The 14997-nt window shown below is 39.5% G+C and overlaps 1 protein-coding gene across 2 annotated transcripts in view; it reads right to left on the bottom strand.

Moving 5' to 3' along the window:
* Positions 1–14997, bottom strand: part of UVRAG (UV radiation resistance associated) — a 307325-nt gene that overhangs the window by 254425 nt on the left and 37903 nt on the right. For both annotated transcript variants that reach the window (XR_007120854.1, XM_047690725.1), the window contains exon 3: positions 12584–12618. Coding sequence is in view for 1 of the 2 variants with exons in the window: in XM_047690725.1 (XP_047546681.1) it covers positions 12584–12618 (35 nt within the window). In the remaining variant the exon portion in view is untranslated. The remainder of the gene's footprint in view (positions 1–12583; positions 12619–14997) is intronic.

Here is a 14997-nt window from a genome sequence, read left to right on the forward strand (position 1 = left end):
CATTTGCTGAGAGAGGAAACCAAGAAAAGAGGAGGAACATCAGTCCAGAGGCTGGTGCCGCCGTGCCTGCAGCTGACGGTCTGGGAGATGGAGAACCGTGATGTGACACAGAAGCGGGAGGTGTTCGGGAATGAGATGTGACAGGAGTTGCTGATGGGCGAAGCTGAGCTGCCAGCTAAGGAAGGAATCTAGAATGTCTCCTGGGTCTCTGCCTCCAACAACGGGCATATGATGTGCCGGTTTCTGCGCAGGGGAAGACTGGCAGAGGCGAAGGAGTGCAGCATGGGGACGGGGTGGGCAAGAGAACCGGGAGTCCACACCCCAATGCGCCAGCTGTGAGAGGTCTTCGGGCGTGAGCGTGAGCGCAGACATCAGGCAGCAGTCTGGAGCCCAGAGGAGAGGGGAAGGTGGAAGGAGCAACCACATCCCGAGCTAGGTCTGCCAGAGAGAGTGTGAATGAAGGGAGAAGAGGGCCAGGACCTACGTGCGGCCCAAAAGGTCTGAAAACCCACAAAACCCAAACCAAACCAACCAACCAATCAAGGTCATGTTCGTGTGATGAGCTGGAGAAACCTGTCTAGGCCCTCCGAGTCTGCTTCCTCCCCTGTAAAATGAGCTACTAAATCTTCCTCACAGAACAAGACCCCAAAGCCCCAGACACACAAGTAGGGGCTCAACAGATGACAACAGCCCTAGGAGGGCTCTGAATTCTCCATCCCGACAAGGCCAGGAAAGGGTTCTCCAGCCAAAGCCAGCAGAAATAGATCCCTCAGCCGTCTCAGTGAGTCAGTCCCCCTCACAGCTCTGCCTGTTCTCCAGGCTTCTCCAGAGTATGGCAGGCCCTGACCTGGGAGGGAAGCCCACGCTGCACACTGCTGCTCAGAATGACCACCAGTACTTCTGAATTTTGCTGCTTATTTATTATAGCTATTAGAAGGAGGATATATTCTAATTTCTTACTAATATGGCTTCATATGGTAATTCATTTATTCAATACTTAAGACAATTATTAAGAAGCAACACATACACAGTGCCCTCAAAATACCTCCAACTTGTTAGATTCAAACCTGTATTTAAATAATTACATTATTTCATGAAAAGTTCAGTAACAATATTATGCACAGAAGGGAATTAAACCTCAAACAAACAAGGGAAAGACATCACCACAGAGGCTGTGAAACTTGGCTTTTAAAGGACAAACAGGATTTCCTTAGGTTAAAATAAGGAATTTCAGGCAGAAGGAACACAATTCACAAGGGCTCAGCAGTGTGACACAGCAAGGTATGGTCAGGGAGCTAAGACAACTCCTGGAACACGTAACGCAAGAGCAACAGGACACAAGGCTCGAGATAAACAAGAGGCTACACTGAAGGATATCTGGGGGCGCTGGCTGGCTTAGTCAGTCTACCAGACTCTTGATCCCAGGGTCGTTGAGTTTGAGCCCCACACTGGGTATAGAGATCACCTTAAAATTTAAATTAAAACAAAAACAAAAACAAAAAACCACCTGAAGCATCCTTTATGCGTTGCCGAGGAGTACTTTGAACAAGATGTGGAGGATCCATGGAAAGGTTTTATAGTTAAGCATGACAAGGTCAACTTTATGCTCTGAAATAATTTTATTGTTCATTAAGAGAATCATTCAGGGGGCGCCTGGGTGGCTCAGTGGGTTAAGCATCTGCCTTCAGCTCAGGTCATGATCCCAGAGTCCTGGGATCGAGTACCACAGAGGCTCCCTGCTCAGCGGGAAATCTTTTTCTCCCTCTCCCTCTACCCCTCCCCCTGCTCATGCTCTCACTCTCTCTCACTTTCTCTCTCTCAAATAAATTCTTGTTTAAAAATCTTTAAAAAGAGAGAGACAATCATTCAGATAGCCGAAACATTCTGAAAAGTCAAAATGTTAAGGAGATTTCATGACATCAAATGATTTTAAGATGCATCTAGATTTCAGGGGTGTTAAACTGTGAAAAAAATGTGGATCTTAGAATCAATGAAACACAGTAACTAAGGGTCTTGTCTAAGGTCTCCTAGTAAACACAGCTCCAGAATTTGAACCTAGGTCTCTAACATTTCTCTCGTGTTGTTTGGTTCTTGGGTTTTTTTTCTCCCCACCAAAGCACAGAAGACAGAATTTAGAATAAAAGGGCTTTACGAGATTGTCAACAATTTCCTTGTTTTAGAGCCCACAGCCAGAGGCAGAAAGAAAAAGAAAGAATTTTGCCCTCTACCTGTGCCCATTCTCTGGGCAAAAGGAACTTCACATGATTCAAACTTGCTCGTACTACCCCATTACCATACTATACCCCTGAGCAGGGCTGAGACACAAATAAGTAATTACACATGACAGCAGAAGCTAGAATATTACTACTACAAGAAAGAAGTATTCATTCCAGATAAGCTATACTTAATCTTGACAAAACTCGGAGACCTGTGAGTCCACGGCTTCATCCCAATTTTTCAAAGGAGAAACTGATACTATATACCATTAAATAACTTGCCTAAGGTCATACATCTGGTTATATCGAGAGCAAGAGGTCAAAGTCTATATATCTGACTTTAAAGACATGATAACAATGAAAAACAATTTAAAAAAAAGATAGTGACAACATCAGATAACTTCTGAATAGAGGTAGCCCATGCTGCTGGGGACCGTTTAGCATAAAGCAATCAGGCTTTATGTCCTAGGAAGCCCCTGAAGGATGTAAGATCCGATGTCACTCCTGATAGGCTTGAGTCAATGAGAAAGGTAAATAATGTCCCCTAAATAGGAAAGGGAAGGGGAAAGAGATATGAAATATTCAAATGATAATATTTCACCTAACTAGAATTCAATAGACCACCAACTCCACTATCCTCAAATAGTCAAAAACAAGAAGCATGAAAATAGAACTACTTAAATTATCAAGTTAGATCAAATATATCCTATAAACTTAGAAAGTATCAAGTCATTGTATACAATTTGTTTATTCCTAATTGGTATTAATTGGCATATTTTTCCAGAACATGAACTTTATACCAAAAATAAAAAAATAAAAAAAGAAGGCACGTGGGTGGCTCAGTCAGTTAAGCTCTGACTTCAGCTCAGGTCATGATCTCAGGGTCCTGTGATTAAGCCCCATGACAGGCTCCCTGCTCAGTGGGGAGTTTGCTTGTCCTTTTCCCCCTGCTTGTGGTCTCTCTGTCTCTCTCTCAAATAAATAATTAAAATCTTTTAAAACAGGGGCGCCTGGGTGGCTCAGTGGGTTAAGCCGCTGCCTTCGGCTCAGGTCATGATCTCGGGGTCTTGGGATCGAGCCCCGCGTCGGGCTCTCTGCTCGAAGCAGGGAGTCTGCTTCCTCCTCTCTCTCTGCCTGCCTCTCTGCCTGCTTGTGATCTCTCTCTGTCAAATAAATAAATAAAATCTTTAAAAAAAAAAAAAAATCTTTTAAAACAAACAAACAAACAAAAAAAAAAACAGTATCCAAATGGCCAGTAAGAGCATAAAACCTGAAAAGTTGCTCAATTAGAATACTGTATGAGGGGCACCTGGGTGGCTCAGTGGGTTAAGCCTCTGCCTTCAGCTCAGGTCATGATCTCAGGGTCCTGGGATCGAGTGCCACATCAGGCTCTCTGCTGGGCGGGGAGCCTGTTCCTCCTCTCTCTCTCTCTGCCTGCCTCTCTGCCTACTTGTGATCTCTGTCTGCCAAATAAGTAAATAACATCTTTAAGAAAAAAAAAAAAAGAATACTGTATGAGGAAATGTAAATTAAAAACACAGTACAATATCGCTATCCAACCAGAACTGCTAAAATGTTAAAAACAGATAATACCAAGTTTGGAGAAGGATGCAGAGCAACAAAACCTCACACTGCTGCTGGGGCTGTAACTGGTATAACCATTTCAAAAAACTATTTGGAAGTATCCACTAAAGCTGAAAGTCACCTATGACCTAGCACTTGACTCCTTTCCCAGGTATCCACCTAACAGCAGTGAAATGCATATACATGTGCACCAAAGGACATGGCATTAGAATGAACTACGGCATGCAACGACACAGATGAATCTCACACACATAATGCTAAGCAGGAGAGAACATGCCAGAGAGAGAGAGAGAGATTCAAAAACAAACAACACTAACCAATGGTGCTCCAAGTCAAGACAGTGGTTCTCCTTGGGAGCAGGGAGTGACTAGAGAAAGAACAAAGGAGTGCCGATAATGTTCTACTTTTTGAACTTCTCCCTTTGAAAAGTCATCAGGCTATTATTTTTGCCCTTTACTGCAATGTGTGTTCTATCTCAATGAAAAGTAATGAAACTCTATTCTTTAAAGACCCAATAGCAGAAAAAAATACAGCATCTTAGAAGGAGGAGGCTGAAGCAATAAATCAAATAAAGGTATCTCTTCATGATGTAAATTTAGGCCTTAAAGTCTAAAGTCTAAAGCTGTTAGGAGACCTCCTGACCTTCAAATTATACCACCTGAAAAGGTAGCTATTTACTCTATGTGTAAGATCACCTCTCAACAAAAGTACATGTGCCCTAGATTATGACACAGTATAATTTCAAATTCTCACTCTCAGAGTAATAAAGCACCAGAAAAACCATGAAATAACCACCCCTTCCCGAAGTGAAAAAAGGAAAAGATTTGGTGAATATATCTGAACAGGGAGAGGGAGGACTTGGGAGTGGGGGACAGTTGTATTAAATATTCATAAATACTTCATTCTAGAATAAATTAAAAGTGTTTGAGGGCTCCTGGGTGGCTCAGTGGGTTAAGCCTCTGCCTTGGGCTCAGGTCATGATCTCAGGGTCCTGGGATCAAGCCCCGAATCAGGCTCTCTGCTTGGCAGGGAGCCTGCTTCCCACTCTCTCTCTGCCTGCCTCTCTGCCTGCTTATGATCTGTGTGTGTGTGTCAAATAAATAAATAAAATCTTAAAAAAAAAAAAGCCTTTGAAAGTGAGAGTGGTGTTCTGAAGTTACTTCATACGGTTGAATAGATGACATGGGTTTCTTTTCTAAGCCAATACTACATTAATACAGCACAGCTATTGTCAGTCTTCTCATTACAATGACCTTCCTTTATACTTTCATGACATAGCCGCCAAAGAGCCGTAACTCCTGAGTTGGTACATTCAGACACACTGAAAGACTTTATTGCCCAATAATGTTACTGTAAAGACCCAGATGATTTATATTTATATTTAACCTATACAGGTCAGCCTGTTTCATAGATGGAACAAATTATCCAAGTACCAAGATGATCTAAGGACCTATACCATATTCACTGTGGTACAGCTGCAGAATATCAGGATATTTATGGCTCTGAAAAGTTCACTGCCCACTCACCCACAGGAGAATGTAAACTCATTATTTAGCCAGAGCAACTTCTCCGTAATGCTGCTCAATGACTGTTTTTTTATTAAAGAAACACACCTGTACAAAAGAAATTTCAAAACATAAACTATCACTCTTCTTATCACCCAGTAACAAATGTATGGTCATAAGAAACACAACTTAAGAAGTCATAAAAATTTCTCTAAACATACAAGATAACTGTCGGGAATTGCATGCTGACGTTATAAAGCAGTAGTTACTTCTCAGCCCAATAAACTCTCTTTCCCTAATTCACCTCTACTCATCCTTCACATCTCAACTTAGAAATTAGCTTCAGCTAGAAACCTTTCCTAGCTAGCCTCTCTTAAAATGAGACAAATAATACTCCGATGTGTTTTCAGAGAACCCTGTTCTTCCCTGGTACTTTAACTGTATGTGTCAATTATCTTAGTCTCCCTCCATATCATGCAGTTGACCAGACAGAAGTTAGAAAACCCCAAAGATGGTGCAGTTTAATACAGGGTAACATAATCTGGCATAATTAAGAGGAGACAACTCTCTACTCACGCATACCCATAGAGATGAAATGTTAATTTATTTGGTTACAATCAACTGAAACATAAATTTTGACAATCACGCAGGCCAGTAATTCATAAAAAGTATACCGTCGGGTCAGTTTTTTTTCCCCAAAGATTTAAACACAGCTCAGGAAGTCAAAATTCCAAACAAAGTTTATGATTCTGATAATTATATCACATGTTGTCCCTAAAAATACTTGCTCTTGCAGTTTTCCTGGGATGCCTGAGTGGCTCACTGGGTTAAAGCCTCTGCCTTCGGCTCAGGTCATAATCTCAGGGTCCTGGGATCAAAACCCGCATCAGGCTCTCTGCTCAGCAGGGAGCCTGCTTCTCCCTCTCTCTCTGTCTGCCTCTCTGCCTACTTGTGATCTCTCTCTCTGTCAAATAAATTTAAAAAAATAAAAAAATGAGACTTGTTCTAGACCTTTGCTTATTCAATCACAAGGGCCATCTCGGACCTCTACTCGACCTCCAGCAGACACTAACTCAGTTGAAGGAAGGAAGCTAAAGGAAATGCGAAGTAAGGTAGGCAGCATAAAGCTGTAGAAGAGCAGGGCTTTCCAACGTCACGATTGTCCTAGGGACCTAAAGCAAGTTTCTCAGCCTGTCTGAACCTCAGTTTCCCTAACTATTGAACAGGCACATTTCTTACCTTATAGCACGGGTATCAGGATAAGAACAAATGTACATCATGCATCCAACACACAACTAGAATCACAGGTGGGTACTCTGTAATTGATACCTCTTATTTATTAAAGAAACACACATGTATAAATTTCAACACACACACAAACTACCACTGCTCTTATTCCCACTATGAGATTTTAATTTTGTAATAGAAGTTTAAAAACTCCCTTTTTGTAAAAGTATCTAATGATCAACTTTGTAACTGTTGAAGATGGGTACATATGGTTTCATTACCTAATTCACCTGTACTTTTGTGAATATACAAAATCAACTCTAGAGCATTTAGTTACTTCCATTCTTACTGCTTCAATCATTTTGGTTATTAACCAATGACCCTTCAATCTAATCTCCTCCTGAACAACAGTAACAAAATCCAAAAGTTAACAAATCATTTAGAGAATATGGCTACCTAAAGCCAGAGAACTTTAAAGCTGAATTGTACACTGACAATTAATTGTTCTATGTTAAATATATCTGAGAAGAAACCAGAGCTCTGACTTGTAACTTGGAGACACATCTCCACCTTCCAGCCTGCAGAAGCTGGATTCTTCAGTTACTCAATGCAACAGGTATTTATTGGACTTCTCTGGGTGAAGCACTGCGCTAGGGACATTAGAAAACAGAAAAATGAATACAGTCAATGTCTTTGTCTACCAGACAGTGTCTTTGTCTACCCCTAACTTTGTGTGGCGTGTAACTATATCCCTGTCCAAATCTCTCTCAGGCTGACCAGCTCTTGAACCATCACCTCCCATCTCTCCAGGTCATTTCCCTTGCTGCCCTGACCCTCAATTCCTCTGCCCCTGTTGTCATACTTACCTAGCAAGATCTCAAACCACCTCTGCTCACCCCACCCAACCCCAGCCAGACTAGCTTCTTAGCCAGTTCTTAAAGACCTCAAGGACACTTCTGCCTTTGTAACCTTCCTGATTCTGGCCTGTAACAGTCTTGCCCCACACAGGTACATAGCTTCTCCCTCACTTGCTTCAGGTGTCTATTCAAATGATTTCATCTATGTGACATTTTGTCTATGTGACAACCAAAGGAAACCAGAAACCAGCACTGCCAGATACTTTCTTATCCTGCTTTATTTTATGCCATTATTTTTAATACCATCTAACATAGTCTATTTATCATTAATTCTAACATGCACTTTCCTTCACATTGAGGATGAATTTTAATTTTAGAAATATCAAGATCAATAAGGTTCTACTATTTTTGACCACCAGGTGGCAGTCACTAGATGTCATTGTCTACATGCACAACCTTAGAAATAACTGTTCATAAACTCTTAAATTAGGCATGCTGAACCCTGTTCGCCTGTGCTGACTTTAATGCCATTTAAAATATCTCTCTGGGTTTAAACTGAAACAAACAAACAAAAAGCCCTGTATATAATATCTATCAAATTTTTAAATTCAAAAGGTTAAAAAAACAGAAAGTGATTGGAACAACATAGAGTAACCCAGTACTCTCAAACACTGCTGGTGAGAGTGTAAATGAAACAAAAATTTGGAAAAGCTATTTGGCAATAAATACTAAAGGGGATCCTATGAATACTCCCTACAGGTCCACTCCTAGATATGTATCACATTAACAGAAACATACACATAGGGTCAACCAACAGATACACATGAGAATGGTCACAGCAGCACTATTCATATCAGCTCAAAAACTAGAAACTAACCAAATGCCCTCAACAGAAGAATGGATAAATTCCGGTACAGTCACACAATGCAGTATTACAGAATAAACAAACTACAAATATACCCACAATCTGAATGACTCTTAAAATATACAGTTGAGACTCTTTCAATATAAAGTGCAAGTCTGATACAAAGGAGTACATACTGTATGATCTCATTTCTGTAAAGCTTAGAAGTAGATAAAATTAATTTATGATGTTAAGTCAGGACAGTAGCAGTAACTGAAGAAGGCATGAGGGGCCTTCAGGGTTGCTAAAAATACTCTACTTATTGACCTGGAAGCTGGTTATACCAGTATATTCAATTTCAGAAAACTCATCAAGTTGTATATTTAAGAACTGTAATCTCTTCTTTATGTATGTTAAACTTCCCAAAAAAAAAGTATTAAGTTTTGTATAGGCAAAAGGGCACAGACATAAAACAAGAAGACATGAATTTGGTATTAGAGAAGCAATATTTGTAAATGAAGAAAAAACCTAATCCATCCTTTTCTTTAAGACTTAATGAAATTCCCACAGATTGAGAAAGCGTATTTATGTTCTGTTACTGAGATTCAAAAGATTCCCAACACAGGTCAAGCAATATGCCTAAAGGAAGGAAAGATTGCTAAATAAATACCTTGGAACGGGTAAAAGAAATATCAAAGTAACAAGAGGCTAGGAAGATCGAATCACAACTCATTCAGGACTATTACGAAGGTCCTGTGTTTCAATTTAATTACAAGTGTTTGTTTTTCTCAGTGAACATAAAATAATGGTGACTTTTAGAACTAACTTGGCTTAGGCTATTTTTCTTGTCTTACTTGTTTGCCAAATACAAGCCATCACAATGACTCTGGAGGTTATGAAGATGACGCATACAGGTCCCTCACTTTGTAAGATTTATCCTATATATTAAAGAAGCTAAGACAACCAAAGGAACAGCTATCACACCGCTTTAGAATGTTATCAGTAGTATAAGGACAAGGTTCTTCGTTCTTTGTTTTTTAAAGATTTTTATTTACTTAGAAAGAGAGAGGGAGTAGGGGCAGGGCAGAGGCAGAGAGAGAGAGGGAGAATCGCAGGCAGACTCCACACTGAGTCCAAAATCCCACACAGGACTCGATCCCACAACCTGAGCTGAAATCAAGAGCCAGTCAGTCCCTGAACCGACTGAGCCACCCGGGTGCCCCCAAAGTTTTGTTTTCTCAAAGCACAGAAAAAGGGAAACCTCTTCCTGCTAATGTCAGATTGTAAGAAAGCTCTTCAGAAGCATCCAGAACCACGCTGTCCAATACCATATCCATTAGCCACTTGTGGCTATTTAAATTAGAATTAAATAAAATTAAAAATTTAGTCCTCCAGTATTACTGAACCACATTTTAGGCAGTCAGTAGCCACACACGGCTAGTTGCAAATGTACCAGGCGGGGCACAGAACACCGACAGCACCGCGGCGGCGATCTGCAGTAGCCAAGAGTTAGAGAGACCCAAGGAATATGCACATAAGGTCAATTTAATCTTTGGGCGAAAACATTCTTTTTAACTCATGTCCATTTTCCATGTTTCCTTTGACATCACAATGGCAAAAGCAGCCAGCCTGGACTGGGGACCAAGTTAAAAATACAAACCTAGGAAAAACAGTTGAAGCCTTGAAGTTAAAGGAGTTAAAAAAGAATACAAGCTCACTAGAGTCCAGCTTAGATCACCAGGGTGAAAATTCACCCAGAGCTTCAGCTAAAAATCAATGAAGCATTACTTTGCCTAATCTTTAATAGCTAATTGAGGATTGGGGTTCAGGATATTACTTAGAAGTCAGTCAATAAACATATTTATGGAGGAATCCATTCACTAAGAAACATTGGCTGAGCACCTTCTATGTGCCAAGAACAAAGGGCAACCAGGAGGAATAAAAGCATTTAAATCACTAACTCTATTCAGCAGATATCACAACCACTTACGAATCACCAGCTCCTAAGCAGGGAAAAAGCCCTACAAACTTTGCTCATCTGTGGTTCTTCAGAAACAGCAAGCAGGGAGATAACAATGTGCCATCTCCAGCATATTCTTGGAGGGTTGTTGACTCCTGTGGTGCTCAATGCCCATTAATCTGAATCAGTCACAGTGATTTAACAAAAAAACAAAGGAAGAGTCCTTTCCAAAAGAAAAGAACATATGAACTACAGTCTATCAAACCTATATTAAGCTACAAAAGATAGGAAAGACAATCCTTGCCAGAAATATCATAACCTCAAAGAATATCCTTAAAAGGAAACATAAACCAATCAACATTTATCCAACAACTCCCAAGGAGTACACGGGGAGCCAGAGGACATAAAGATATTCAAGCAGTCTCTTGACCTCCAAAAGCTGTCATCTACTTTGGGAGAGGAAACCGTTCATCAACAATCACAATGGACGCAAATGCTCAAAGTGGGATCCCCAGGAAACGACTGCAGGACAAACTGTAACCGGAAAGGACCTTGCAAGTCTTCTGTCCAAATATCTCCATTGTCTGAAATCCATTCTACAGTATTTTTATAAAACATTTATTCAACCTAAGTACACACCAGGCATGAAGGTATCACAACCTCATGGACATTTCAGAAGCAACAGAAGTTGAGAGCCAGAAGGGCTGAAGAGTTAACATTCAATGAGATGGTTTTAGAAATACGAACTTGAAAGGCAAGTGAATACCAAGTAAATACAATAATGTAGAACAATACACTAAAGTAGCACTATTAGCACAGGATCCACTATGACCCAAATCCAGAGAAAAAGCAATGGGATGGTGTAAAACCATTTCCAATAGACTTTTGACTACCAAAAGGAAGGTAGAATAAATCAAGGTGAAATTCTATTCTACCTGTCTCTGCAACCACCCACTCTTCCCCAGCTCTCCCTGGTGTGTAGGACACTTACATTTTCACCTGAGCCAGGGGACAAAGAGACACTAATATTGACTCAAGAGCTACTATGTGTCAGGCATGGCGCTAGTCATTTCATGTCATTTACTATATGCAGAACAAGAGCTGTACTGGTGATTAGAGCTCCTCAGAAACAGGCTCAAGGAAACTGTCTGGCCCTGAATCCAAATTTATTATTTTATTTTAGAGACATTGAGAAGGCAGCTTGATAAAGAGGCAAGAGCAGCAGAGACCTGAAGAGAGAGGTCTGAACTTAGGATCCAGTCCTACAGTTATGTGACTACAAAAGTTGTTGGACCTCTCTGGATGTCAGTTCCTTAAGACCTACCTCATCTCCTTACAGGTTGTTATAAGGATCAAAATGGAACCCATATGTAAATGGATTCTGTAAACATAAAACATAACTGATATCCATTTATTCATCTAACAAGTATTTACTGAGCACCGATACTATTCTAGACTCTACGCAAGGTCCCTGCCCTCATGGAACTTGTGTTCTAGTAGGTGGGAGACACGTAATCAACATAAAGAAATCAGTAAACAGGAGTTTCCAAGAGTGATGAATGCTCTAAAGAAAATAAAACAGGTGACATAAAAAAGAGTGACTAGGAGAAAGGGAACCACTTTCAATGGAACAGTCATAGAAGACCAAACCAAAGTCCTATAACTTGAGACCAAAGATGTCTTAGCCAAACAAAGAGCTGGGGAAACAAGTGTTCTAGACATAAGAAAGGGAGAGTAGCTCAGCATGTTTGAAGCACCAAAAAATGAGGTATGCCTAGAGTAAGGAAAACTATTAAGAAATGAGGTTGAAAAAGTGGACAGAGGCCAAATCCAGCAGTCTTGACCACTAAGAAGATATTATAATTCCCATAAAGTCCTTTTTTTGTCAACATGGCCCAAAAAACTGAGCCATTTGTGTAAATATCTCATGTGTACATTATCAAAAGTAGGACACTTCCAAATTTCTACATTAGCAATTCCACCACCAAAAAATAAGTGGGAAGATCCTATGCAATGGCCCTAGACATACAATTCTTAAGAATTTTATCTAAACAAAGACATCATTTATTATGCTTCATAAACCAGATAATCAAAAAAAACTAACAGAATTATAGAATATGAATTAAAAAAACACTGAAGTTTTTAATAGAGAAAATATCAGTTCATTCAGCAAATATTTATCAAGCACCTACTATGTGCCAGGCATGTTCTAAGGATGAGAGATACAGCAATGAACAAATCAATGAAAATTTAAGCAATAACTAAGCAGAAGATTTAACCGTAGAAGTATCATAATAAATAGCAGAATTGAACTTGAACTTATATCTCAGCATTTTCTGAAACAGGAGTTATAGGCTTAGTCAAGTGTACCTGTCAGAAAGCAAACTTACCAAGGAATTCTTAATCACTTCACTCCTATAAAATTCTGGAAAAGAAGAAAAAAAAATAAGTGATATGAAAGAAAATAAGCTCATTAACTCTTAATCCTATAAATTTTTTTAACATATGTTCCAGTAAAACATTTAAAACATTTTCAAGGGATCTATTTTCTCTATACCTTTAGCTGTAAAAAATAAATAAATAAAAATAAGTTAATTAAATAAAAGGGTCTTAAAGGAAAAATTTTCATAAAGACCAAAACTGTCAAGATTTAATTTAGCAAATTTTACCCCAGATTCAAATTTAAGCCCTTAAAAATTTAGACTTTCTTCTCTCCTACCTTACAACTACTCTACAAAAACTGATTCCATATGCTCTGTGAGCATTAAAATCTCACGATTCTACAGACCTTCATGTGTACTGTAAATATTACAAATCTAGAGGCACAATCAAAAGAGAGAAATATGGCAGAGATGCAGACAAACACTGCCTCTTCTGAACCTGCTGAAGTCACCATCATGACGCTCTGTCTCTGCAGAGTCTACAAGGACCTTCATATCCTTGTGTTGCTATAAGACAAATTTCCCAGGTGTGATACATGGACCACTGGTACTTGACATGATGTTAGGTGATACACAGACACACTTTATTTTTTCCTTATATATTTAAATTTATGTCCCATATATTCCTCAACCCCTAACTGTAAGGTCTGAAAGGACAGAAGCATTTGTTTAATACAACTGCTATGTTCTCAGCATGTAAAACCATTCCTGGCATGGAGTAGACAATAAATACTTTCTAATTGAATGAGTTATCTTACTTAGACATAAGTTTAAAAGTAATGATGGGTGGTTCAGTCAGTTCAGCACTCAGCTCCTGATTTCAGCTCAGGTCATGATCTCAGGGTCATGAGATGGGGGCCCAAGTTGGGCTCTGTGCTCAGCGGGGAGTCTGCTTGGGATTCTTTCCCTCTGCTCCTCCCTTTGTGTACGCACGTGACCACGTGCACTGTTTTGCTCTCTCTCAAATGAATAAATCTCTAAAAACTTTTTAAAATAATGAACTTAGGGGCGCCTGGGTGGCTCAGTGGGTTAAGCCGCTGCCTTCGGCTCAGGTCATGATCTCAGGGTCCTGGGATCGAGCCCCGCATCGGGCTCTCTGCTCGGCAGGGAGCCTGCTTCCTCCTCTCCCTCTGCCTGCCTCTCTGCCTGCTTGTGATCTCTCTCTGTCAAATAAATAAATAAAATATTTAAAAAATAATAAAATAATGAACTTAAAAATATATATTAAGTATGTAATAGTATAGATGAAACTCAAAAAGAGTGAAACATGTCAAAGTCTACTAAAAACTAAAGCTAAGGAAGAGTCAGGCGATAAATGAACAGTAGGCCTAAACATAAAACTCTTACAGGCAAGATCTTTAGATTAAAGCATTTCTTGATAAACATACTATCTATATTACTCTATGTTTGTCTTTCCTAAAAAAAAAAAAAAAATATATATATATATATATATGGATAATTATTTTATTTTATGGAAAGATAGCCACTATGTATTAAGTTTTAAAAAAAGGTTCTAAGAATTCACAACAGGATCCAAATTTTTATAACCTGCTAATTTAAATGGAAAGAGGTCCACAAAAAAGACCTACAAGAAATCATGGAGTCTGAGGTAATTTCTAACATGCTAAACATGGGCGTACACTGTCCACCATTCTGTTACATCTAAAATATTGTCAATAAAATTAGCAGCATGATACAGTAGTGATTTAATAGTGAACATAGGAGAATTTAATAGTGAATGTGGGAGAATTTAGAGTCAAAAAATAATTCCAGTCCCCATTCCACCTATGATATTCACTCTGGACAAGTCAGTCAACCTTTTGGGTCACATAGCTTACCTTTCAAAGGATAATGACAAATGGAAAATAACAGGGTTATTGTGAGGCTCAAATGAAATAGTGAATTAAAAATACTTTGTAGGGGCGCCTGGGTGGCTCAGTGGGTTAAGCTGCTGCCTTCGGCTCAGGTCATGATCTCGGGGTCCTGGAATCGAGTCCCGCGTCGGGCTCTCTGCTCAGCAGGGAGCCTGCTTCCCTCCCTTCCTCTCTCTCTGCCTGCCTCTCTGCCTACTTGTGATCTCTCTCTGTCAAATAAATAAATAAAATCTTTAAAAAAAATACTTTGTAAACTGTAATTTTTATTAACACAGTTCTAGTAATTTTTATTAATTCACTTTAAGCAAAACTATTTGACAGTAAATTTTTAAAAAGATACCACTCAAGACCTATTTCTACATGAAAGGGCCCATTAGATACAAATGCTTCTTTATCCATGCTAAGTCAGACCTAGAAAAACAAAGCAATCAGACATTGCACAGCATGGTTTCAGTGGCATGTTTTGGCTGTTATGCAGCATTCCATTCA

The sequence above is a fragment of the Lutra lutra genome, chromosome 10 (genome assembly GCF_902655055.1).
Source record: "Lutra lutra chromosome 10, mLutLut1.2, whole genome shotgun sequence".
Classification (NCBI taxonomy): Eukaryota; Metazoa; Chordata; class Mammalia; order Carnivora; family Mustelidae; genus Lutra; species Lutra lutra.